Source organism: Parambassis ranga, chromosome 3 (assembly GCF_900634625.1).
Source record: "Parambassis ranga chromosome 3, fParRan2.1, whole genome shotgun sequence".
In the NCBI taxonomy this organism is placed as follows: Eukaryota; Metazoa; Chordata; class Actinopteri; family Ambassidae; genus Parambassis; species Parambassis ranga.
The window spans coordinates 21,965,973-21,992,335 of NC_041024.1; the positions used below are offsets into that span (position 1 = coordinate 21,965,973).

General features: G+C 42.4%; 1 protein-coding gene across 1 annotated transcript in view; it reads left to right on the forward strand.

Moving 5' to 3' along the window:
* Positions 1-14,031: 14,031 nt before the first annotated feature.
* adamts18 (ADAM metallopeptidase with thrombospondin type 1 motif, 18) overlaps positions 14,032-26,363 on the forward strand; it is a 38,797-nt gene continuing 26,465 nt past the window's right edge. The window contains exons 1-6 of the mRNA XM_028401983.1: positions 14,032-14,133; positions 14,404-14,494; positions 14,894-15,207; positions 25,224-25,500; positions 25,817-26,031; positions 26,162-26,245. Coding sequence (XP_028257784.1) covers positions 14,032-14,133; positions 14,404-14,494; positions 14,894-15,207; positions 25,224-25,500; positions 25,817-26,031; positions 26,162-26,245 — 1,083 coding nt within the window. The remainder of the gene's footprint in view (positions 14,134-14,403; positions 14,495-14,893; positions 15,208-25,223; positions 25,501-25,816; positions 26,032-26,161; positions 26,246-26,363) is intronic.

Consider the following 26,363-nt stretch of genomic DNA (forward strand, 5'->3'; position numbering starts at 1 on the left):
CACATGGTAAAGGATGTGGGTCACCCAGTAAATGCACAGCCTGTAGTTAAAAAGTATTGATTTGATATGAGAAAGAAGTCTATTGACAAACTTCCCCAGGATGCAAAACGATTCCACACACTGCTGTGCCATGACTAATGTTGTGATATTGTTTTATTCATTCACATTGGACAACATGTGTTTTATTGTCGCATCAGCGAAAAAACAAACTGCTCACATTTATGGCCTGCAGGATCAAATCTACCCACAAAACAAAAGCAAGAATGGAAGACAAGGAGGAGGAGGAGGAGGGTTCTCTGCACCAGGGAAGTGAAGATTAGGAACACTTGTTGGCTGGTGCTGCCTGTTTTGATCTCTTGCTTGATTCATTATGGTGTCCCACTGGCGAAATCCACTGATGAACAAACATTGCTGTATCACAATTATTATTTAAAAAAACAAAAAAACAAACTGTATTTTCTGCTACCAGCTTCATCTTTTGCCTTATCTCTGACTTTATGAGAACTATGTTTGCTTGCCCGCAAAATCCCAACTCAGCAGGCCTGCTGACAACATGCTGAAAAGCTTGCATGGTGCAGCAATATCCTGCTCTTGTAGGGTTTGGGGACAATGAAGTTGTGGGGGTGGGAGTGTAATCCCGTTTCAAATGATCTCACCTCTCTTCAGGTCACTTCATCATTGAGGCCCTCCATCTTTTGTCCTTTCGCCCGCTCGTGTGGTTTCCTTCTGTGTTTTTCTTTTGATTGAAAAAGCAAATTGGCTTACCCGCCAACAAACACACACACACACTAACACACACACTAACACAGCGAGAAGAGAGGAGATAGAAAAGTCAACAGTGCTGTCCCCTTGGAGGACAGGGTGTCAGGAGTTTGTCTTTGCCCATTGTCTGGCCATGGAGGCCAGAAACAGGGAGGGAGGGTTTCCAGCTTCTGCCCCCAGACAATGGGGCCCTTCGAAGGGGCCAAGTGCAACAAGGGCCCTGGTTCAGATAGGGTCAGAGGGGTCATTATACTGGACACTCCTCAACTTGTTTAACTTGGTTGTAGCTGTCACAAAGTGAGCACTTTTATGGCAATCTGAAGTCTTCTCAGGTGAAGCATAGAGGCATCCAAACTTATCCTCTTGTTTATAGTAGCGCTTCCCAAACCCATTTCATTTTTTTTGTTTAATACAGCACTTGCACAGCTTGCCAATGAGACACCATTTAACATGAAATAAATGACTCCCTGTGGCTCAAAGTCCTCTTATGCTTTCTGCTTCCCTTCTACTTTGTGGTGCATTTTACAAACAAGCAATACATATTTATAAATACATCAAAGGGTGGCCCTTCCACCCTTGGTCTGTCAGAAGAAAACCACAAATTGAGATCCATGTGCAGAAGTCAGGGGATGAGATTTTCCTCAGAAAGACACGTTCTAAATACAGCAGGCCGACTCGCTTTTCCCCTCGTCGCGCCCTGGTTAGTGAACCTGCTGGTTTTTCTGCTCCTGGCCACTTGGTGTATTTTTACAAGAGATGTTTATCCTCAAAATGCAGCTTGAGCTGTAATTTTGGGTCGTCCATCCGTCTGTGTGTCAGTCTGTTACTGTCCAGGGGAGAAGAGAGAAAGAGAGGCTGTGGCTGCTGACCACTAGCACACATACAGCTTATCCTCTGGTTGATACAGTAGCACGTGTGTGACGTGGTCTGGACACTGCAACTGGTCCTTGTTAGCATTTCCATGAAAGTTGTGTTTTTTAGGGCTGAAACTTTGAAGATGAATTTAAGTCCAATTTCATGCAGTGAACTTGTTTCCAATAGGACCCGGAGCACAACGCCTCTGTGGTCTTCTTTATTTTTGGCCTTTAAGTCCAGCAGAACACTTCATTGCTAAGAGAGAAATGACAAATGACAAAAATATCTTCATTGTAGCAGAATAGTTCACACAGTCTCATCTCAAACGTTAATGCTGAACTGTGTCTGCTTGAGCTCTGGGATGTAGTCTGTAATTAAAATATAGATATTGGTTGAGAGCTTATGTTCTAACCAAGCGGCCACCTCCAGGGCTAAGAAATAAAGGCCATGAAGAAGTGTTAAAAATTGCAGTTCCCCCATCAGCCTCTAGGGACTGACCCAAAAGTAAGCCAGTCTCCATTTATAACTCACTTCTGTTAATTATTTTTATATTAATTCTGGGTCACAGCAACTAGCCTGTTTCACCATTCAAAATGCTGGAAATTTCTTTCTGCATGTGTCGCCTTCAACAATAAGCCTACATACATAGTCGGGGTTATCTTTAGCGATTAGCTTTGTAGAAGTGTGCTTGAGATAAACAGAATTAGAAGAGAACACTTCAATTGTGTGCTCAAACATCTTAGCACAGACTGTACAGTGCTTCTTTGATTGGAACCCTCCTGTATAGATTATGCTGTCAGCATTCTGAATAATAAGAAGCATTTTTATGTACAACTTCACAGGACTTTGAGAGGCATTGTTTAATCTTGTCATATATTCTTTTGAGACTGCAGCAGATTACTCTGCACATTTGTGAAAACAGCCCTCCAAATGTTCTCTGTGGGGAATCAGTGACACATGTTGCCTTTGTTCATTGATGAAAGCTGTGTGAAGGACAGTTGAGTTGGGCTCTATAGCTGCAATATGTATCAAAACATTTGATCACATCCAATAATTCAGGTCAGTTTTTTTTTGAGCCAGAACTGAAGGGGCAATTATATCAATCAGTGTGTATAGTGTTAAAAGAAAAGCCATGCAAGCAGCAATTAGCCTATTTTCCTGTGCCATGATAGCACTTGCTCTCTGTCACGTCCCCCTCAGAACTGCAGGAGGAGGGTAAGGGAGACACCGGGGACACAAACACGGGAAGTCCCATTACACAAGGCCAGGCCAGTGGTCCTGTGGTGATGGTTTGAGCCAATAGACATGATGGGATTGTAGCAGAGAAGGATGCAGAGTGGGAGGGCAGCGAGGAGGGACGCTGGCAGGCAGCATATCCCAGATGGAGAGAGATGAGTGCTGTTAGTTGTCACGTTGTGTTTGTAGCACGGTGGAAAAGACAGAACTGCAAGTCTGTTGCTCTTGGCCAGACCTCATTATCCCATCAGCTCTGAAGTGACTCACTGAGGCAGATTCTCTGTAGCTGCTGTCACCGGCTGCACTCTCACTCTGTTGATTCTGCCTTGTCACTTTCATGTTCCTTTTTGTGTGTGTGTATTCAAACTCAGTGCCCCGGCTGCTTTTGCACTGCTTTTGCTCTGACTGACTAACATTAGCAAGCTAACACCCCCTTTCACAATCCATGGTTAAAGTATCCAAGTGAGGCCTGCTGCTTGGGTCTGACCGCTAATGTTTAGTCAGATCTTGAGGTACAGTTGTTTTATTTACAGCCACTGCGTATGTGGTCTTAGCCACATTCTCTCCTCATCCTCACCCACTGAGGAAGAGCCTCACCACTCGTATTTCACCACACATTTCTGGTCTTTCTTGTTCCACCACATCCGTGAACTGTTCTCGTGTGTAGATAAATGGTAAATGATGAAATGATAAATATAGATAAAGGTGGCTAAGCACCACAATACCAAACAATGAAAAATATTCCACTTTTTTTTTTTGCCGATCCACCAGCGACTAGTGATGTCAGGAAGATGTGCAGGAACTGGTATTGACATGCAAGGATAGCATAATCTGCCTCCAAGCTATGCTTGATAATAATTGTGTTGAATCATCAAAACGAATACTGACTGCTAGTGTGAAAATTTTCTACCCTGAAAGACTAATAAAACACTTTTCTGACTCAAGGCAAGGAGTTTTAGCTCTTGCTTTGTGTTTACTTCCTACTATCCGAGCTACTCAGAAGGCTTCTACTGTCAGCCTCACCTATTCAGAGATTTAAAAAGGAAAGCAGTTTGCTGCAGAGGTCTTGAAAAGACCTAGATATGAATGGAAAAGTGCTGACTGGAAGGTTTTGCCAAACATTAGCTCTTTTTATCACCTGTCACCTGACGCCTGCTACTCTTTGTCTGAGTAAAGCCATTAGGTGGGTATCCGAGGCCTCCAGGGTGCCGTGTGACACAAAACAAACGCCCTTCTGTTATTCTTTACCTGTGGTTCTTGGGGAGAAACAGAATGAGGTAATGCTTCTCCTCTTACATGTGTATGTGCAGATAGCATTATAAGCCTTTACTGTCAGATGGATAAACAAAGTGGCTTGACCATCCCACGTCTGCCTTTTCTTTCCAGGTCTAACCTTCCACAGTGTAGCAGAGGCTGCAGCTGCTGTTTCTTCCACCAAATCCATCTCTCTCTCTGGCCTGCCCTCTTCTTTAGCAGCATTAAGATATCAAAAGATCAGCCTCATAGTCCGCCACGTAAATGTTTTTGCTCCAATGAGGGTTAATTAAGATCTTCTGATTTTTCTTTGGAGGAAAGATGCAGTTGATAGAATTTCCTTCGGGATGAATAAAGTTTTATATTATCTTATCCTATAGAAGCTTATCATCGTCCATGACTTCACCATCCATCCTCACACAATACTTGGCAAAATACATTATTGAGTCATTTCTTGACTCTGCCAAATTTCTGTTTGTGATGATATCTGTGCAAGCTAGTGAAAGCAAAAGTAAGCATAAGTTATCTGGGAAGATGCCATCCAACAATAATAGCGATAACGGCAGAAAGTGTGTCAAGGTATCAAATACAGGAAAACTCAAATACATAGGTATTAGACAGATTTAATGTTTATGTTGAACCAACCAGCTTACACCATTAACTAACTAATTATTCTAATATAGTCTGGTATCAGTGATGTACTTCAGGTTAGGATATTAGTTATATTTTATAAGGTTTGCTTTAATTTGTATATTAGAGTATGTTCACTTTCTCCTCAATGCACCTAATACACTCCAGAAAACTTTAGGACTCAGTGGTGGCAATGGAGCATTTAAATCAATTTGTCAAATGATTAAATAAAGTTTAAATTTAACTTGAATTTTAAATTTCAGTGTAACTTTACTTTATTGTCTCTGTTGGTGCTTGTTTATATGCTCGAGTGCTATGAGTGGGTGCTGGTCCAACTCCACCCTGGGCCTTTTGGTCTCTGTTTCCCTTTTGTACATTAAAATGCCCTGTGTGATGAGACTTGGTGTAACTTTTTAATATGTAATGACAGCAGGTCCTCATGAGAAAACGTCACATTTGGTTGATAGTACATCCGCCATATTCAACGCCTGCTTAGGTTTCTGCTAACGAAGCATGTGGATGTGCTGCCCAAAATACAACATTATGTTTATGAAAATATGATTATATTGCCCCATGTCATCTGAACAGTGGATTAATACAGCTGCAACTGTCTGAGTAAGGATGAAGGGTGGATTGGGGATGGAGAAAGTACATGTAACACAGCGGACTTTCACTCAGGAGTCGAGAATTTGAGTCCCCCGAACACTATGTGTTGTTCTGTTTTCACCCACTGTTAGGTTTTTGTCTGACATCGCAGCAAGTTATAAACATGTAGGGATGCACCCTGAGAAAAGACTGAAATATCAACCTTAAGTCACGTTTTTCCCAGTGAGGATGAGCTGTGTGGTTCCTTAGGGGAAAAAACAGCTAAAATCTCAGGACATTGCCCCTCTTTTAGTTTAGTAATATATTTCTATATTTTTACCTGGTACTAATACATTATCAGAGAGATACACATTTTCTTCAAAAACACTCCCTCAAGTCTGTAATAGGAGGCACTGGACAGTGCAGTATGTGTGTGTGTGTGTGTGGGAAGCCTGCCACATACTCTGAGACCCCAGGGCAGCACCAGACCGTATCTAATGGGAATTAAACAGCGTATTAAAACATCGCCCAGTCATCTCTCTGCCCAGCTCCGTCACAACAGTTGGAAACTTCCTATGCTTGGCCGCTGAACAAGTTCACTCTGTACATCTCAAACAGGGACAGAGGATTGTAAAACTTTAAGTGGTACTCTGTGTGTTATTCCTGTGATAGTGGTATACAATGCAATTTTTACAGCTCTACAGTCTCTTTTCTCAAACATGTGGCCCATTCAAAGAAAAACTCTTGTGTTTACAGTTAGTGGTAGTTTTGCACACCCAATACCTTGTCATTGGCACAAAATGATGTTATAAAATCAGTGCCAGATGGGAGAGAGAGAAATGGGCTCCTCTGACAATTCTTATTGAAAAATACAAACTGCATGGCTGGATCAATAGTGGAGCATCTCTTAATCCCTCATGTATGTCATGACTTAGCACTGCGGAGTATGTTTACTTGCTGTAATTCAAAAAGAGGAATCTCCTGTTGGTCCACATCTCGTAACTTGTGGTGTGGCTTAGGAATTTGCATGTCGGAGTGTCTATGACAGATATTTGACACACTTTTCACAATGAATTTAAAGCATAGAAGTTCATCTGAAAATAGTCTGGCCTGGTGCCGTATAGCAGCTAGGCTTTAGTTCTGCCTGGCAACAAACACTGAGACCCATCAAACACACACACACACTGACATAACGGGTAGTTAGCACCTCCACTGGCACGGGCCCACTTGACGTCATCAAAGACAGAAACCCCAGGTGCTGATGGGATAGGAAATGGTTATTCTGGCTCTCTCCCCCCACCGACTCATAGCACCTGGCTGACAACTGATGACATCTCCCTTTTCATGTAACGATCCCCTTGACTTCAAAGTGAAAGTAGGGGATTCCCACACACAAACATACACCCAAAGCACAAGGATATGCATTTATCTGTCTTTATTCCCAGTTGGAAGCTGCAAGATGATTACAGCTGTCATTCATTTCCTTTTTCTACACGTTCTTTAGATGTTAAACTACAGGGTTTAAAGAAAGGCATGTTTTCTGTCATTATAGTCACATTATGTGAAACCCGAGAAATCCTACAACAAATACCAATGAAAAAGCGAAAAGATCTGATTTACACTGGTCCTTTGCTAACTTTGCACTCTCTTCTTACTGAGACTTGTGATGTGGCTAATTGGATTAAAGAGTCTCATTTGTGTATCCTTCTGGTCTAGAGTTTGTGCAAGTCGCCTCACTTGTCTTCCTAAAAATGAAGTGTGCAAATAGAACCACAACAACCACAAACATGGGAAAGAGGCCAGAGTGAAATTTAATTTGTGGAATTTATGATCTTTACTGCTTTAGATCAGGGTCAGTGTCAGCTTTAAACAGTGTATTTTTTGTTGCGTCTCAGCCCCATTAACATCGGTAGAGCCATGCGGGCTGCGGAATTCACACCTAGCTGTGAATGAAGAATCTGTTTGATAGAGGGTTGCTGAATTTGAATGACTCACAGTTTACACACAAGTAAGAGTCATCTTCCTCTTGACAACAGACAAACAAGTCTAAGATCCTTTCCATAAGCCTGTAATCTGAGGTCACTGCTGAGCCATATATCCTAAGCTGCCCTGTTCTCGGCTATGACTGATATCACAGATGCTGTCTGAGAATTCTAGATGGACCATCTGTGAGCTATACACTATATAGCTCTTTCACATCTTTGATGCTTGTGGGAGGTAGAAAGAGAAGCTAGAAGGCTAAAGAGGAGCTACACAGAAAAAGATGATCAGTAACACTAAGTAATAGAAGTAACACAATCGTACAGTACCTCCACATACTTTATCTAATGTAGAAAAAAAATCCTCATTTTATTTTGAAGGGATGCTGTATTTTAATTTCAACACACACACACACATCTTGTATGTGGTTGACCCATATTCTGTTTATTTATATCCACATGGAAGAAGGGATCACACAGGGCCACAAAGGGCGAAGATGTGTGTGACGGGAAAAACGATGCCTGCCACTGTGGCAACCACTGACACGGTTAAAAATAATCCTGGAAGGACAAACAGACAGAAATTCACCCCAAAAAGTCCCACAGATACAAGCAGAAGGGGAAATTACAAGGTCTGAAATAAGGACCAGATACAGACTGAGAGGGGAGGACAGGACAGGAGAGGAGAGGAGTGTCTGCTGCTGTTTATTCTGGAGCACATTCTCAAAACACGGTGCCACATGACAGCAAAACAAACAAACAAAAGCAGAGTGAAATGAGGAGAAATCGAGGGAAATGCTGACATGTTCCTGAGGTTACAGCTTGGGCCTCTTAAGGCCTCACTCACGTGTTTGACATTTCAGTAAATAGACCTTTACCGTCTGATTGGAAACAGAATGCACCGACTTCACTGCCAAGCTCCTACACTCAGAGGTCTCTCCCAAGGGTACCTCTGTGGCACAGAACGCTTATGCAGCGATGAGTGATGCCAGTGCAGTCCAGCTGGAGACACAAACAGCAGGCTCAACTCACAAAACTCGAGGTGGGGTGTCAGGATGACCTGCAGCGCTTGACCAAACAGACAGAGCACAAAACCATGTAACACATGGTTTTGTGCTCTGTCAATGAAAATACACAACTGAATGAGGAATTAGAAATCTGACAGCCATGTTTCCACATTTATATTGCATTACCCCAGGTGGTGGGACATGAGATATACAAGGAATATATGAATAGTATGATACTACATGTTAGTTTCTCTTTTATTATTAACTTTCTGCGATGGTTTAATTGTACTTCCTGTTTTATTCTGTAATAACGCTTCTTTGTGTGTCACAGTTTTTTTTTCTGATCTTCTTACAATGTGATCACTTGCTCCACCCTAATTACCTTCACCTGTTCTATATTTTCTTCAATTAGCTCCCAGTGTGTTCTTGTTCTGAGTGGGCAACCTGGTTACAGCCTGCCAGCTCTAGCTCCCCTGCCTTCAGACAGGATCTGCACCTGCTAGCACCCTTCATTCTCATCCTGCTTCTAGCAAATGGAGGTGCAGCTCTCTTCAGTGTTGGGCCTCTCCTCTTGCATCCTGCAGGTCCTGTTATACAGTGCTCCAGCCTCAATGTCTCTGCTCAAGACACTGGCAAATGAATCTCCATCTTCAATCTTGGACCTTGGTCTGTTGACAAATCTTCGCTTCCTGAGCCTCTGTTGGTTGATGCCAGGTTCTGGCATCGCTGCTTCCATCTTGGTCTCCTGAGCAGGAAACCACTTTGTCGCAGTAAGTATCTTTGCCCGAAATATTGTGTAAGGCATGTACAGATGTTTATCTGATGCAGATTTCTCTTCAGTTGTTTTACGTTTGTATCGTTCTGCATAGGCAGTATGTAGTAGCCACTGTGTTGACAGAAGATTTGTGTATTTACATCATGCTGAACCAACTGTCTAAAGCCCTTAGCAGTCACTTCCTTTCTCCAAAAAATATGTCCAGTAGTGTCCTGAGGTGCAGGCATGGTATCAAACCCCCACCTCTGCTTCCTTGAAACTTCCCTCTCTTTTAAGAAAAAAATAATAACAATGATATCATGTCATAAGGACTAATAAGCTGAGTATACTTTTTAAATTGTCTCTTACCTGAGTACATTGAGCTCTGACATTTACAGTTGTGGGTCATGCAAACTCGATCCTGTTCACCATCTCAAAGAGCTTTGAAAACTTCCTTGCAAATATTTACTTTGAACGCATGTGTACGTTTTGTTGAGTGCAAATCCGTCAGTATGGGTACATTAACGTCTGCTAATTCTGAGATACCATCAGCTTGTCAAAGGGTCTCTGTACTCTGGTTACTCTCATGTCTCGCTCACAGGACGTAAAGGTTCAGAGGGTGTATCTCATCTCAGTGTAGATCTCACAATCTATTTCTATCCCTGGCCAGAAAACCAAACTGCTTATATTTCCAGCTGCAACTAGATATGTTGTATTGCTTTTGGGAAACAAACAACAGACTGGCTTGACAGGCCCTGGTAACTCTACAACCCAACTGGGACCGAGACATTATGAGAAAGGAAGAGACTGCTAAGGGCTTTAGACAGTTGGTTTAGCATGCTGTAAATACGCACATCGTCTGTCAACACAGTGGCACGGCCCACTGAGCTGTGGTCTGCTGGGGTAACACTATTCAGATTTTTAGATTTAAAAACATCTGTAGCCACCACCAACAATGCAAACTACATTGACAGAAGGAAACAAAAGTAAAATAATTCAAGTTAAACATCAGCAGAACATTCATAGAATAGTAATTAAGCACATAGTATTATGCACATGTTTGTAATTACTCTAACTGGCACAAGGGGGAGACAAAAGCTCTACACTGTATCTTTAAATTTGTGTCATTCTAGGCATGGCAAATAGAGGTGGGCAAAAGAAGTGTAATCAGGTTGAGTGACAAACATGACTCACAAAATTGCATAGTATATCTAACCACAAGCAGAAGCTCAAAGCAACATATTAAAGAATATTAAAAAAATCATTTTACTGCCCTTATCATTTAATGGGCTTCAAATGGCTTATGCAGCCGTATTTGATGTGGTTTCAAATGATTCATGTTCAAAAAAACTAATAATTTGGAAAAGTTTCTTCACAAAAACCTGCAGCACAAAATAATGAATTTAGCTTCTCTGAGCAAAGCTCAGCTCATGTTATCTCAGCTTAAAATGACATTAACATGGCTGCAGTCTGCTCATGAGCAAACCTTATTTCTGGTCATATTTATGTTGATCCATGCCACACCCCTCCAAAAAAAGGTACATAATGAGGGTTCACTCCTGTTTTAACACAATGCTGTAACCATACACAAGTAAATCACCATTATTTTTTAACTAACTCTGATATGCTCTCCTGGCACACTTGGTCAGCATACACAGGAAGTGACTGGTCAACCCCTGCTTTAGTCACCTGGAATAAGAGGAGTGTGTGTGTGTATGTATATCGCTGAACATCACTAAAGTTATGATAGCATGTAAAATGTAACGAACTTAACGGTAGGGTAGGAGACAGAGATAGAGATAACTCAGCAAGAGTCAGCCAGATTTTGAAAGTAAACACCCCGAAGCCACGCCTCATCACATGGCATTACCTGAAGACGAAGCCCTCTGTGACTTCGGCCATCATGCACATACCTCTCTGGTGCGCAGAGCAGGAAGAGAGTGACAACCAGCCAATACTCCGCACAGGGTCCACCCGGAGGATTGGCTGATGTTTTTAGCGATTTATAGCTTCCACAGATGATTAATATTCTTTGTTTTAAAGCGAAACTGCCGAACTAATTGGTTGCTATTGGACTGTAAAAGTTAGTTACACTAATTTAACAAAAAGTGCATCAGAATGAAATCTCCTACGCTAGCATTAATATATAAACACAAAATGGAATAGGTTGTGTTTGGTGACTACAGCTACAACTAAACTAAACAATAGACACACATTGTAAATAGTTAAATAGATATAGGTTTATTCTGGCAATGCTGACAATGTGGACAAAAAAATAGTTGTCAGTTGACCCATGATGCTCTGACTATGCCAGCTCAGTATTTAAAATCCCTGTTTGCATGCACATATCAGAGACTAGCTCTTTGGCTGTAGATTCTCCATATGCGTCCAGGTGCTGTGAGCATGTGCTACATCAGAAGACTGCTGTAAAGCTTGTCATCCTGATCTTCTCTTTGTTCTGGATGGCTGTGGGTGATGCTGGTTCCTGAATTTGGCTGCCTGGTTTGATCTTTTTTGTTTTTTTTTTTGGTGTCACAGCTGCTGTTCCAACATGCGGGGAAGATGTGTGAGGTGTTGCTCTCCAGGACCACCATATTAAAGCAAATGCAAAAATAAGGCTGATGTTAAATGACAGACAACATGCCATCTCTAGATTCTGTAAAATTCTCCACTTCACTTTGAAGAAGTGTTTTTTTAAAAAAGTTTAAAGAAAGTTAGAATTTTTATGTTAAATCCTTTGAACTTCCTAGTTATCTCTGAGCCGTGCATAGAGAGCAAAACTGGCTGCCTGAGGTGAATGTCCAATTAATTTTAAATTTGTGCCCTAGGCGTTAACAGGACTACAGTATCTCAGTAAAACAGTATCTCACACACTGTTCTTGTAGAAGTGTAAAACTGAAATTAAAGCAGAGACTTGACACTTTCATGTGGTTTCCATTATTTCAGTTCCGATTGAATGGTACTGAAGGACAGAGCCTGAAGAACAGAATGCGTGCAGATAAAGTCCTGAAGTAATTGGTTTATTTCTCAGTTCAGCTGAGCTCTCAGGAAGTTTCCAGCAAACATGCAGGATCTATAACGGCACAGGCTTTACAAACCTGTCTCATTACAGGTACTAACACCACAGATTCAAAACAACCCAGGTGACTTGGTCAATATACTTCACATGCGTGATTAAACGGCACAGACATTTATAAGCCCCATGAGAATATTGTGGCTTTATTAGGGTGATGTTTCATTTGGGCCACACTTTGTGCCCTGTCAGAAAGTCTGGCCAGAGCAGTGAGAAGCCTTATTACGCTCAGCGGAGTGTGAATATTCGTGCAGGGGGAGCCGGCTGTACACTTCGGCTGTGTATCTGCCCGTGCATTCCAGCAACCTATCCAGGTGTTTGTCATGTCCCCAGAATGGAAAGGGCTAACTGCTGGACCACCTGTTCACAACAATTAGGACTGCACACATGCTTTAACAATGCAGGCTATAGGGAAGTTTATTCCCACCTGTCGCTTTAACAAGTCACATTTAATTATTAAGGCTTCTGAACGCCTAATTCTGGCTTGATTGGATAGTTCTCTGCGTAGAAAGAAAACATATTGCTGCCTTCAAATGCTGCCAGGAATGTTTTTATTCAAGGTGAGGCACCCTGCTTTTTATTTGTCAGACTTAATTTTGGGTGCAGCAGACCTCTTTCTAGACAAGAGAACTTTTAGAAAACCACACTTGCTCCAAAAAAATGCTCCAGTAAATTCAATTTAGTTTTTTTGTCCTGTGCTATTGTCCTCATCTGTCCTTTCCTTGTCTTAGCCCTTTGTCCACATGCATTTTAATGTTTTTTGTTGTTGGTACCATGCAATGAAAGTATAACACTGTTTGCAACCCTGTGATAAAACATTTTGATGACAGTTCCACATTTGCAGATAAAACAGTGCATAATCTGCTCTGACATTCTTCAGGGTCCCCTGGGTAATTATCATGTCATAGCAGAATGGTGAAACCTTGGGCCATGAGCTGCATTCAGATATTCTGCATCCTGTCTGATTCATGCATCTTAGCTGCCAGTTGTTTACTTGAAGTCTACCCACAACAAGGGGCGACTCTGCAATGCAAGCAGGATGTGTGTGTGTGTGTGTGAAATTTTGTGGACACCGAGGCAGACTTCTGAGACAACACAAAACAAAGACTTACAATTGCATGTAGACTGTGACCAAATGTGTGGGTGTGACACACCCTGATGAAGACTGTTTACAGTGGAAACACGCTGGCTTCACACTACAATTTGTAAAGGCATTTGTGCTTGATGTGTGCAGTTGTACATTTTTTGATGAAAGTTTATAGCTCTACATGTTTTGTTCCAATCAAAGAACTTCAAAACAAAGGTAGGGAAATTTGAAAAACACATTTGGTAGTGTATGTTTTTTTTTCAGATCGATTTGTTGCATGTTTTAACTAAAGAATATAAATTGTCACATGTTCCTTTTGTGACTAAAAAAACTAATTAAAAACTTTAAATAAGTCCATGGAGCCTTCGGCGCTGAAAATTCCGAGCGTTCCCTGAAGGCAGCAGTAGTCCTGCTGCCGCTGCCAGGAGGAGAATCTTTTTCTTCTCTTTTATCTTCGCGTGGTAAATGATGCTGCGCGCTGATTGGCTGCCGGCCGATGACTTGTGCTCCATCCTGCAGGCCGACTCTGGCAGAGCCGGTCTGAGTTGCTCAGTCAGCGCTCCCACACCGCTACCTGCCGCTCTTCCTCTCGCGCGCACACACACTCACATCAATACACTCATGAGTGCGCGTCGCTTTTCCGCGCACCACCGTCCGACCCTTCGACTTCACCTGAGCCAGCAAAGAAGGAGAAGAGAACGACTCAACAATGCGTGCAAACTGCATTATGCGCCACCGCAGGTTATTGCCACTACTTCTGCGCTCTTTTAGGAGGTAACGAGGGAGGTGTAAGCGCGCATGCCATCACCATGGATTGCCTTTTTCTTCTGATATGGACTTTACCCATCCCGCTGGTCGGCTGCACCTCAGTCAAGCTCCTCTCCACCCTCCTGTCCTGGAATATCATCAAGGCATGTTGCACTTTAAAAAAAAAAAATAGACCACACACTTTGACATTTAACACGTGCACGTGTAGTTTTGCGGGCAAAAACAAACAACACGATTTATGTCAAATCTGTATTGTTATTGTCATTCACTGAAGTGAAAAGTGATCCCTAATAAAATGCATGTTTCAACAGAAGAACTGCATTTATCAACTCTATTTTTTTCACTTCCACTTAATTCTTGCAACCTGTTGCTACCTGTCTATTTATCTTATTTTTTTTTCCTTTTTTTTGCAGACACTTCACATTTACTGCTCACACACCTCCCACACCGTTTCGGCCAGCCATACTCCCAGCAGCAGCAGCAGCAGCCACGGATTAAATCATGGTGAGTGCTTGTCTTTTTGACATCTATGGATGTTTCTTCCAGCTGGCATTGTTCCATGTTTGTAGAAGGGAATGGGGATAAAATGAGATACATGGCAGTGATGCGTTCCTGCTTCCTGGACCGGGGGTTTCCCAGTTTGGAATAAAAGTTTACTGTCAAACAGGGACATGTTTTTAGATCTTTATAATGTGCTGTGAAGACATCCGCAGTGAACACACTCACGATTCCCTCTTGGCTGCTTTTTACCTGTAAAGCAGTACTGATGATTTACATACGGTACTTTGTATAATGACTATAAAAAATGCTCTGTTGAAAAGCTTGTTGAATTCTGTCTGTGTCTCAATTGATATGTGTAACCAAACGTCCTGATTTGATGCCTTCATCCCTTCTCATCTTCAGATTACGTCTTTGTTACCCCGGTGGAGGTGGATTCTGAGGGAGCATACCTGACCCACGATGTAAGCAGGCGAAGCCATCGCAGCAGGAGGTCCCTGTCTCCTTCTCTACACTACCGGCTGTCCGCCTTTGGTCAGAACATGCACCTGGACTTGCACCGTTCCTCTGTGGTCGGCCCCGGGTTCACGGTGCAGTCGGTCGGCTCAGGCGGCATCACCACGATCATGGGGGAAGCTGAGTTTCACAACTGCCTGTATCAGGGATTTATCCGCAACCTGACGGCCTCCTCGGCAGCTATATCGACCTGCTCTGGACTGGTAAGTGTCTCCCGCCAGTGACTCCTGGCAGAGGTCTTTCATGTTTTACCTAAATTGATTTCACTGGCAATTGCTTTAAGTGGATTACATGGCTTGAGAACATTTACCATCCCTTGGGTTAATGAAACACTTCCAAACTATTTAACATTACCTCAAAAGCCACACAGGAACACTGCTTTTCAGTTTCTCAAAAGTTGTGTAGTGAACATTTGGACATCAGTCAATTTTATACTCCACCCATACCTCCAGCACCACGACTTCACTTCCTAAAAGCCCTCTGTCCTCTACTGACCTGACTGTTTTGATGTATGATTGTCTGCACTGTTCAGATCTTGGTAATATCATGGGTAAGCGATAACATGACATCATTTCCCAGGAGTTTTAGCATCAGTTTCTGGAGCTTTGTCTGGCACCGTTGTGAACATTGGGAGGAGTGGAAATAAGAGATGAAAAGAGGAGAGAAATGTTACACTCTTGGTGGTACAGCACACGGTGAAAGGCCATAATTCACTTTATTGTAGTGCAAGCACAAGTCTGGAATTGACCTGGTGAACAGTTTAGGGGGCCCCTCTAGTTCATCTGTTAACACCGCCTCTGAGTGAGCCTCATTACAGCACCATTGTTTACATATCTGATAAAGCCAGTTTCCTCAGTCAGCTGATGTCTTTATAGACAAATTAGCAGCTCAACATTTGGAGGTATATCTAAGCTCACTTTCACATAATGAGGTTAATATACTATTATTATTATGTGTTTAGCCAAGCTTTAACCATACAAGCATGTTTTACACATCTCAGTAACTCATGTTGTTGTATTCCTATGAGTCATGTTATCTTGAGTAAATACAACTTTTCTTTTATTTGTGCTTAATGTTTACATGCTAAAGATGACATTTGATGGTTTTATCATTAAGGGTCAGCCACTGTGGGTTCTCATTGGAAAAGGGGAGGGGTGTTTGTTGTATTGCTGCTTGTCACCACTCGGTGGCACTAAATTCTACACACTGGCCCTTTAAGACTTGAATTTTGAGATCAGGCTATTAAATCAATGAAAAAACTTTTTGACACAATTTTCCTGTTAAATATAAAAAAGCCCTATAGCATAAATAGCTAATCATGCTAACGTAGCTGGAAATGCTGCCTGATGGTATTAAAGATGACTTCTGTTTTGTCTGTCATTATTTTTACAAGTTTTCAGAAATTTATGATAATAGTTTAGAATTGCATATGTAGGAGTAGTTTAGAACATTGTTAGCTATGTACATTGATTGATTTGCATTCAGAGATGTTTCCTTTAACTCTGTAATTACCAGATTATCTGCTTCTACACATGGTTTATGAGGTGTCAGGACCCAGCAGAACACACACATTCCTTGACACATCCCACACCGGCCTGGACCAGATGGACACATTACACGTCCAATAAAAGCCATACCCTCCATTTATCATCCAGCCTCCATACCTCATCTTACCTCCTCCTCCTCCTCCTCCTCCTACTCCTCATCCTGCGGCTGCCCTGCTCTTTTGTCCTTTGTTTGCCCTGCTTCTACATCTCCTCTTGTTCACAGCAATTAAAGCCAGGGTGAAGTTTGAGCCGCCTGGCTGGCACTGCTAATCTTTGCATTGTCCCTTTCATTAGACTAGCTCCCACTCACAATAAAACACTACTGACCCGTTCTCTTAAAAGCGCTGTGAGGACACAGTATGATTGGGTCGGGATTGCGTTTGAATGGGCCGGTACAAACACTTTGATCTATTTTTTACTCCTCCTGAGTGTTAGCCAAGTTTTTTTTTTTTTATCTCGCAAGTGCGACCCTGGGGCCATCGATAGTTGGAGCTCCTCACTTGGACTCCTGGTTTTTATACCTGTGGAAGATGAGCAACATATTTTACAAAAAAATGAAAGGAGAAAATGACATCAAAAGGACACTCTGGACATTTGCCTCCACTCTATCTTTTACTCAGTGTGTCAGTTAGTGTGTGTGTGTGTTTGTCAGACTGCCTGGAGGCTTAGGACAACGAAAGCAGTTAACCCCTGGTTTTCATCTCGGTACAATATTTAGATGTACAAATGAGGAAAGAGCCATTCAAGCCTGCTCGACAGGCTCAAATGAGAGATTAAAGTGGGATTAAAGAAAATTCTTAAGAAGAGGAAGTCAGAAAAAAAGAGAAGACACAGAGGAAAACACAAGAGAGAGAACAGCAAAGAGAGTGTAATAATGAAAGAGAAGTGAGCTTGGCCCAGGCCGGGCTGGGCCGGGAGTGCAGCGTTGGAGACAGAAAGTTTTGTGTAAGAATAATGTGAATTTATTGTCTAGGGGGGAAGCTCCCTGAGAGGCTGGATGGTCTCTTTATAGAGAGTTGGATAGATGGACTCTGGATATGTCAAAGAGCTTTGGAGGAGAAATGGGCTAAGAGGAAGAGAGGGGGAGACAGAAAGAAAAAGCGCTTACTGGTTCTTCATGTCATTGTCTCCTTTCAACAGAGACGAGGAGAAAAGGGGAAAGAAAGCGTCTAAAATAGGGTGTCAACAATGGCCACAGGGCCAAACCAGGCCTTTTTTTCAAACAGATGGAAGCAGGATTCAGCAGTTTAACTGAAGGCTGGGACTAGATGGTATTAGGAACAGAGCGGGATGGATGGATGACCGGTGAAGTGGGATTTTCTACTGTAAATCCTCATTAATTGAACATGTTATTTGCTGGTTTTTAATCACTCTCTGACACACAACACTTGAAGTGTAAAGTTAAGTGAAACTGCCTGTTTCACTCTTGCATGCAAGATGAAAGGATGTCATTTCAGATGTAATGCTCTCTGATTGGTAAGAGAAGTGGATGAAGGATGGGGAGGGTCCGTCTGTCTTTCTTCTTTTGAGGGTTTCACATTTGGGGTAGCTGCTTGACCCCAATCCTCTCTGTTGCTCAGGCGTATGGGGGTTAGTGGGTGTCAATGTAGACTTTTTTTTTTTTTTTTTAACTATGTAGTGCAAGTTCAGAGCTGTTCACCACACGTGTGAATGCAGAAAACAGAGGTGATTTACAGCTCCCCCTCTGTCCTACCAGCCCATTCCCAGGATAGGCTTCTCCCTCTGGGGTGATGAGGGCAGATCAGAGTCCTGCACTGCCAAGCCTGTATGCTGGTCCCTGTGAGAGCAGAATGCAATCAGAAACATGACACACAACGCAGTTGTTTCAATGCTATGCATTCCATGTAGGTCCATGAAAAAAATCCCCTAAATTGTACAGCATACTGCACCTAATGGCATTTGGCTGTCCTCATCACTGAAATACTCCAGCATTGTCATCACCCCAGGTTGTGGTGAAGCTGACCGTGGCCTTTAATGGCAACCTGAAAACACCTGGAAACTCAAAACACTCAACTCCAGAGTGAGAAATGTGTACGTGAAGGCACCAGTTTTCCTTTCTAGGAATTCTGACGTTTTGTTTTTTGTTTTTTTTTTTTGGTCCTCACATTAACTTTAGTCTTATCATAGAAGTATTCAGTACATTGTGTCCAGGTGTGAGGATAAACTTGTGCCTTCAAAGACACTTCACATCTTGATTGGCACATTTTTCGATGGAGTTTGAGAAACTACACCTTCCCTCTGAGGAAATTAACAGTGACACTTCATCATGACAAAATCAGGGTCATAGTCTGAACAGTAATAGTACTGCATGTGTAAGCTCTATATTTAAGAAAAACTCCATGTGTCTGTAGCTTTTTCTCCTTTAACCATCAAATTCACTTCAGACTACGTAGTCTTGAAATGTCTTTTGCTTTGTGCTGTCCTGGTATGTCATCTAAATGTCTTTTTTTAAACTTGTCAGCTTCCAATAACACAAATGTTCTGTAAACATTATAACTACCCGCAGTTGATGTTCATTGGAAGTTGGCTTTAATAAGCCACCCTAACCCTCACAGGTGTTAGGAGTTTATAGCCAAAATGTGTGTTTACACACCCAAGTGTGAGAATACACACCTCCTCCATCCTTTCAGGCAGCTCAGATCAAACTTGCTGATGGCTGTCATTGACACGGTGCTACTGTTGTTATAGGGGTGCTCAACCTATGACCTCTGTCTGTCTCTAGCAGGCGCAGGACTCCCTGTGGTGTGAGGAAGGTGTATGCTGTTTTCCCAGGCCTTGTTTTTGATGCTGTATTTGTGGTTTTAGAACATGTAAGAATGTAAGATGTTGAGCTTAGGTATTTGGAACAAAAAGAAGCATGTAGCCTAAAGGCATACATTGAAACGCTCTTATGAATATAAGTGTCACATTTGACTAATTGAGCTGAGACTATATATGATTACTCATGAGCTGGGAATAGAGAGGAAACATGATCTGTGTGTGTTTGTCACGGTGTTCCAAATCCCTCTTGCCTTTTCCAGAGTAAAAATGACACTTGAATGACTGATTTCCAGACGACTCTCGGGCCATTTGTACCTGTCCATTTTTTCTAAGGCCAACAAATTGGAACGTCTCCCTACTACAATATGCTTCTGTGACTTGGCCATAATTCAGTGACTGGGCTGGGCCAGGAGGAGAGTAGCTGGGAGCTTTTCCCTGGTGGTCTGGATGCTGACAGTGATGTAGTGCCCGCTGTTAGATGCCAGCAGGAGAAGCGGGAGAGAGGGAAGGCAGGCTCTCAGCATGGGTGTGGGATGTTGTGTGTGAAAGAAAGAAAAACCAGAAAGTGTGTGTGTGCTTGCACAACCTTTCTAGTCTGTGCAAGGTCTTTCTCACAGAAGACTAATGGCCAGTGTTGAAGTGTTCAAGTGGATGCTGCAACTTCTACAAACAGAGCCCATACATCACATCTGACCTAGTATTGTCACCACTGCACTACAGTGACTGGTGCTGCTGTAAAACAGTCCAGGCATACAGTAAAACTGGTACTGTCAGTTTGGTGACTATATCTGTTTGGTTTTGGTGTTTTTAGACAAGAAAGGAAGTTAATTGTGTCCAAGTTGAAGACTGAATGCACCACTGATGGACCATGTGAGGAGACACTTTGAGCTTCACATCAGCTGCAATCATGACTTGTGGAAGCTCATTTCTGATCTCTTTCCAGATACAGATGATCAGTAGCCAAATAATAAACATGAGAATGTTGTTATTCAGGTTCTTCACTCTAAATCTGCTGTGTGTTTGAACCATGTGAGACACTCCAAGTGTTGAGAATTAAATTATAAGTGACACTCAGTTCAAGATGACAATAACATGACACTATTTCTGCCAAGTGATCAATAACATTTTCCTTGAGATCTGCCAGCATAGGAGTAAATACTGCAAGTCAGCACTGACCAAGTATGAAGGTGAGGAATGTGTGGGAAGTGGACCTCTACCTATTTTCACACCTGTTCACACCTGGTAATAAGTGGTACAAAGCCGTTGGATGTTTGGTTGTTTGATGTGGGTTGCAGACAAATTGAATAGAAAGGATGGAGAAGCATGCTTGTCTTTGCGAAGCAGAGATTCATCATTTTTGTTTGAACTACATGTCAGCTGGTTGGAAGGGTATTTATTTCACTAGTTATTTGACTGTTTCTCACCTTTTTCACATTTGCAGCTCAGTGCAACACAATTGGAAATGTGCAGTATATTTGGACTCCAGTTCCAACACAATTGGAAATGTGCAGTATATTTGGACTCAAGTCAGTGGAATCTGTAGTATGCTGGGTATAGGAGATCTTTATTAAGTCTGGCCTGAATTAAACCTCTCAGAAGACCGGGATGATCTTTGTAGCAAAAGTAAAATGTGTATCTTAAACACACATTATGCATTTTCACACATTTGGTCAGCTTTAAAGTGAATTACACTCTCACCTCCTTTGCATCACAGCAGCACTGTATTTTCAAAGTTGGCAAAAGTGCCAGTGCTGTACTGTAACCCAGTTAGAGAGCAATTAACAGCACTTTAAAGGGGGACATTTCCATTTGTATGGGCTGCTGTGGGAGTAGTCCTCCTGTCCCCTGCTGTTTCTACACGGGATAACGAGTGGGACCATGCCCAAGGGCTCTGACTGACAAAAGACTCATCCAGCACCATCAGTTTCACTCTTTGTGTGTGTGCCCACCTCTGCTGTGTTCCCCAGACATGCTCAAAGGGTGTCAGTAGGCTGTTCAAAGACAATTAGTGAGGCCAAACAAGGGCTGCAGGACCTCGGGCTATTGACACATTGTGATCCTAATGAGCTGTATATGAAGAGGGTTATCTATGTATGCTATCACTAATAGAGGGGTTGTAAATGGCCTGGCTGCTGTTCATCAACTCTTTCCTACTGTGCTGGGACATAGTCATTATAGTTTTTAGTCAAGTTAAAGGAGGAGGAAGCTAATATAGCTATTGCTGCTCGGGTCTTGCTTTCTTCTGAACCAGGAACCAAAATTAACATCTCCTTTTTACCCACTCTAAAGACACATAATTCACATGAGCAAACTGTAATTACTCAGAATGTGATTCTATTGAACAAGTCGGATGCCTGAGGGCCCGTCTTTTGCTCCTGCATGATTTTTTCCCCACACACTGTGTTCACGTGATTCTCTGCTGAGCTGGATTGCAGATGTGCTTTAGAGCTCAGTAATCACCAGCTTGGGGCTTCTCACCGCGCAGCCCCAGTCTTTAACAGCATGTAAGCACTTACTCATTTGCCTTATAATATCATGGTAGAAAACCTTAAAAGAGGCTGAAGTTTATACAGAGACAAGCTAAACGATGCTGTCTCCCCCAACACAAACCATCATGCTGCCAAGAACAGAGAGCAGCTCTTACTGACTTTACCCAAAGAAACAAAAAGTTCTTTTTCAATGAGTTTTGTCAGATTGGAGCTGACTTTGTTCAGTGACGTTTAGCTGAGAGTGTTTATCCCTTTAATCTCACCAAGTTTTAATGTAGAGAGATAACTAGAGGTCTTCTCTATCAGCGATACAGCTGGCCTGTCTCTGGTCTTTGAGGAAGGCTTATAGAAAACCCTCTGAAGCTCTGCTCATCTGTCATCATCAAATGTATAGATTCACACCTGAGAATTGGGCTTTTCCCAAAGCACAGAAAAAAGGGGGATTATGTTGTATATGTATAGATGCTTAACATATTTACAATCTATACCAAATCTCTTCAGTCAGTGAGAAACAGCAATTAATACTTATTAATAAATTCACCTGCAAAGCTGAAAGACTAAAGGCTGTTCCATACTCCGTGAGACAAAGAGCGGAGAACGCGCTCCACGGGTGGTAAAAAAAAGTTCTTTTCCGCACTGAGGTACCATACTCCGCGAGACGTGTGTGTGCACAACTCCTCATACGGCCGACCCACTGCAGCGCACGCCGTGTATACTACAGGGAATTTCTTGCCACCGGGATCACCACTTTTACTATTCTGCACACGGCACACATGGTTCTGTTGAACCTGTATTACATGCCCACATTTTAAAACTCCAACCCTATATTACATTGCAGGGTGCCCAATCTGAGGCAGTCTTGATGATGTTATAGGCCAGATGAAAAAGTAACAGTGGGGGTGAAGATGCAAGAGTAAAACCTGAGATCTTAATGAAAATATGGCTGCCAGTCACATGACTGTCCAGACGGAGTGATAGGAATACATTTATGCTGGATTGCACGCAGCACAAAGGGTTAACAGCAGCACTTTTTGTTAAAATAGTCTCTCTGTAGCACTGACCAGGCCCTGTCCTGCGTTAATTCCTAAAATGTATAGTCTCTTTCTGTGTGTAATGTCAGCTACACTACATGCTATAAAGCTACACTTCTTTGGTATTCGCTAAGTGTTATCTGTACACACACACACACACACACATATGCAGCACTGTTATTAGCATTAGCACAGATGGAATTGATTTCCTGTCATTATCATCAGACACATCCATCTGCTAACTGCTGGAAAAGAAAATGGAGAGCTGGCACATATGGTGATGCAGCAAAAGAAAGAGACAGGGAGAGAGAGTTAATGAAGTAACTTCACATAGCTGGGCTTTTTATAGTTTCATTGTTGTAATGTTGTGGTTGCCAGGTTGGATGTTAGTTGCAAAATTCATTTTCACTGTATAATGTAAACCTGCATTCATCCTCATCTTTTATTACAAGATTTGGTTGCGATATGAGACATGTATCCCTCACTGCTTCGGGTCGATACACTAAGATTGTTTGACTGAATGAGAAAATACAGTGTGTTCCAAGTGTTCCAAATACTCGATGAGGTGCATGTTTTTACCTATCAGCTCTGTGGTAAATGCCAGTCAGATGAAAAGATGGGCAAACGAGAGGTGACAGCAGTGTGCGATGATGGGAGACGCCTCCTTTGACCTGCTTGAGGTCTGTTTTGAATTCCAATCTATTTTAGGAAGCCACAGTCTTTTTTTTTAGAGCATTTTCTCTTTCTTAATAAAACCTTTTGAGTTGATATATTTTATTCATGGCCCGGGGGAGAAATTTCTCTTCACAATGTGCTGGCAGTGAGATGCTGCTGGAGCAGGTGGTTTTGAAGTATCTAGATAAAGGTTTATTTTGGCAGGTATTGATATGCTGAGGTTCAAACAATTGACACTGCAGAACAGAACTCCCAACCACCAGACCATGTGGGGCTGTACATGTAGTCAAAATAGTGAAGTTTGACAGTTAACTTCCAGTAAAACTTCACCTTACACTGTGGAAGATTGATGGAAGGAACAGATGAAAATCTGGCAGCTGGACAGTCACAGAGATGGAAGGATGGATGGATGGATGGATACTCGGATGGATGGGCCTGATGATGGCAGTCTGCCATATATCCAGGCACTGTTTTGATAACAAGAGCCTCACCATGGCTTCCCTTTTGTCCTGCCTCTGTTTATTTTGCCACCTGCTAGTCTGAGGGGAATGGGGTCAGTTCAACAGGAGCAGGGCCGTGTCACAAACGCACTGCTAGGTACACACACAGACACAAACGCACAAGATCAGAGGTCACTGGGTCAGCGGGTGTGTGTTTTTCTTATAAATTCAGTGAGTGTGTGTCTGATTGCACAGCTATTTTGTGTACATTTGGTGAGTGGCGGAGTGAATTAGGTAGAATTCCCTGGTCAGACGGAATGTTTAGGGTTCAGTAGCTCAGTCTTTGAGTTCAGAGGGCAGTTAAGGCCACTCCACTAAAACAGTGAGCCAAAACACAGAGGTTGCCAGATACTGTGGCATCATGGTGGCTGAGTGGAGGAGCTGATTTGAAGAATTAAAAAAAAAAATCCACACACTTTTATTTCTGTTATTTTCTGCACAAGTGAAGTCAAATTAGACCAATAAACATGTAAAATGTCACCACAAAAGCATGTCCGCATAGTTAAGTATGTGAAATAATTTTTTTTCTATTTCATTTTATAAACTAGTTAAACGTTTCCAAGAGGAAAAAAAATGTTGAAACCAATCCTCCACCCTAGACTTAGATATATTATTCAATTATGCAAATCAGGTCCAATAATGTTCCCTGTTAGACTTTTCAGAATAAATGAAATAAACTTTATTTTGAGTGTGCTGTACACTGCAGGGATATTATATTTGAGACAAAGCCAGAGGAAGTCAAATGATCATTTCAACAAGACGTTCTGTGGCAGAGTCTGCTTTAAATCATGTCTCGAAGTAAAACTCAAACCTGGAGCGAGAACAAAAAAAATCAATTAAAACCAAATCTCAGCTCTGAAAAAAAAATGCATTCATCATTTCATACTATTTTGTCTTCCAATTTAATAAGACCTATCCTCTCCTCAACAGCTGTAAGCTCTCACTTTGTGCACATCTGCCTAATGTTAGGATAGAGTTTAGGCTCTAAGTATAGGTGGGGTCGATCTGGGTGGGTCTTGAGGTGAGACGGGTGTCAGGGTAAGAAGGATTGCTGGCAACAGCTGCTTTCAGCTACACTGCAGTGCTGTATGGACAGCTTTATGCTGTTGCATTATTGTTGTGGGGAAAGGTTTTTTTGTGAGTATCCTTTCTTTCTTCTTTTGTGACATGGCAATTTCTGTTTCTGTGTTTTCCAGTCAGGTTTGATCCGCGTGTCTCAGGAGGAGTACTTGATCGCTCCTTTACCCCAACACCTGGCCGACCATCACAACTACAGCGCCCCCGATGGTCACCACCCGCATGTCGTCTACAAGCGCTCAGCAGAACATCTCATCCACAGAAGGTCCAGCACCAGTTCTTCTAGACTTGATAACCCTTACCTTCACCACCACCATCAGCAGCAGCAGCAAACTCATCATGACTTCCAGCATGGAAAGCTGCAGAGGCAACACTTCTGCGGACGTCGCAAGCAATGTATGTAAGGGAACCTCATTTTCCTTCTATGAAAATTGAGATATGTGCAAATTGAGTGTTTTCAGTGGATGCTAGTGTACATTTTTATTAGATACTAAACTGCTGCTGGCTGCCAACCTGATGCTACACACCCTTGTGATTCGTTTTATGTTTCTCTGTAGTAGTAAGAGGAAGCAGTGTGGGGAGTGAATTTCCTGTCCTTTCAACACCAGAGCTTGCATTCTTATCACCTGGCACGCGCCAGGAAAAAAAAAAGGTTCATTCATTCAATCCTGACTCCCTCTCCTCCCTTTCCTTTTTGTTTTTGTCCTCCTAGACGCTCCCAAACCTCCCGCTGAGGACCGTTTCATCATGCCTGACGAGTTTGTGACACCTGAGGCTAAAGGGCCGGGCAGGGCGAGAAGGTCGCCCATCAACTCCAACAGGGTAGGGGGTCTGAATGTGGAGACCCTGGTAGTGGCAGACAGGAAGATGCTGGAGAAACACGGCAGGGAGAACGTCACCACCTACGTCCTCACCGTCATGAATATGGTGAGTGTGGGATGGAGGTGGAAGAAAATATGATGAAATGGGAAATCCATTGTGTTTCATTTGTGATTCATTCAGCAATTATAATAATCATACACTCACTGCAATCATACACTCTTTAACTGTTTCGCAGGTCTCCAGTCTTTTTAAAGACGGCACCATTGGTACAGACATCAACATTGTTGTGGTGAGCTTATTGCTGCTGGAACAGGACCCGGTGGGTGGATTAACTCTGCACAGCATAACTCAGCTCTGCTGTTTTTCCCTGCATGCTTATTAAATCAACCATACTCATCATCACACTCCCTTTTTCATCTCTCTCTTCATCACTTCCA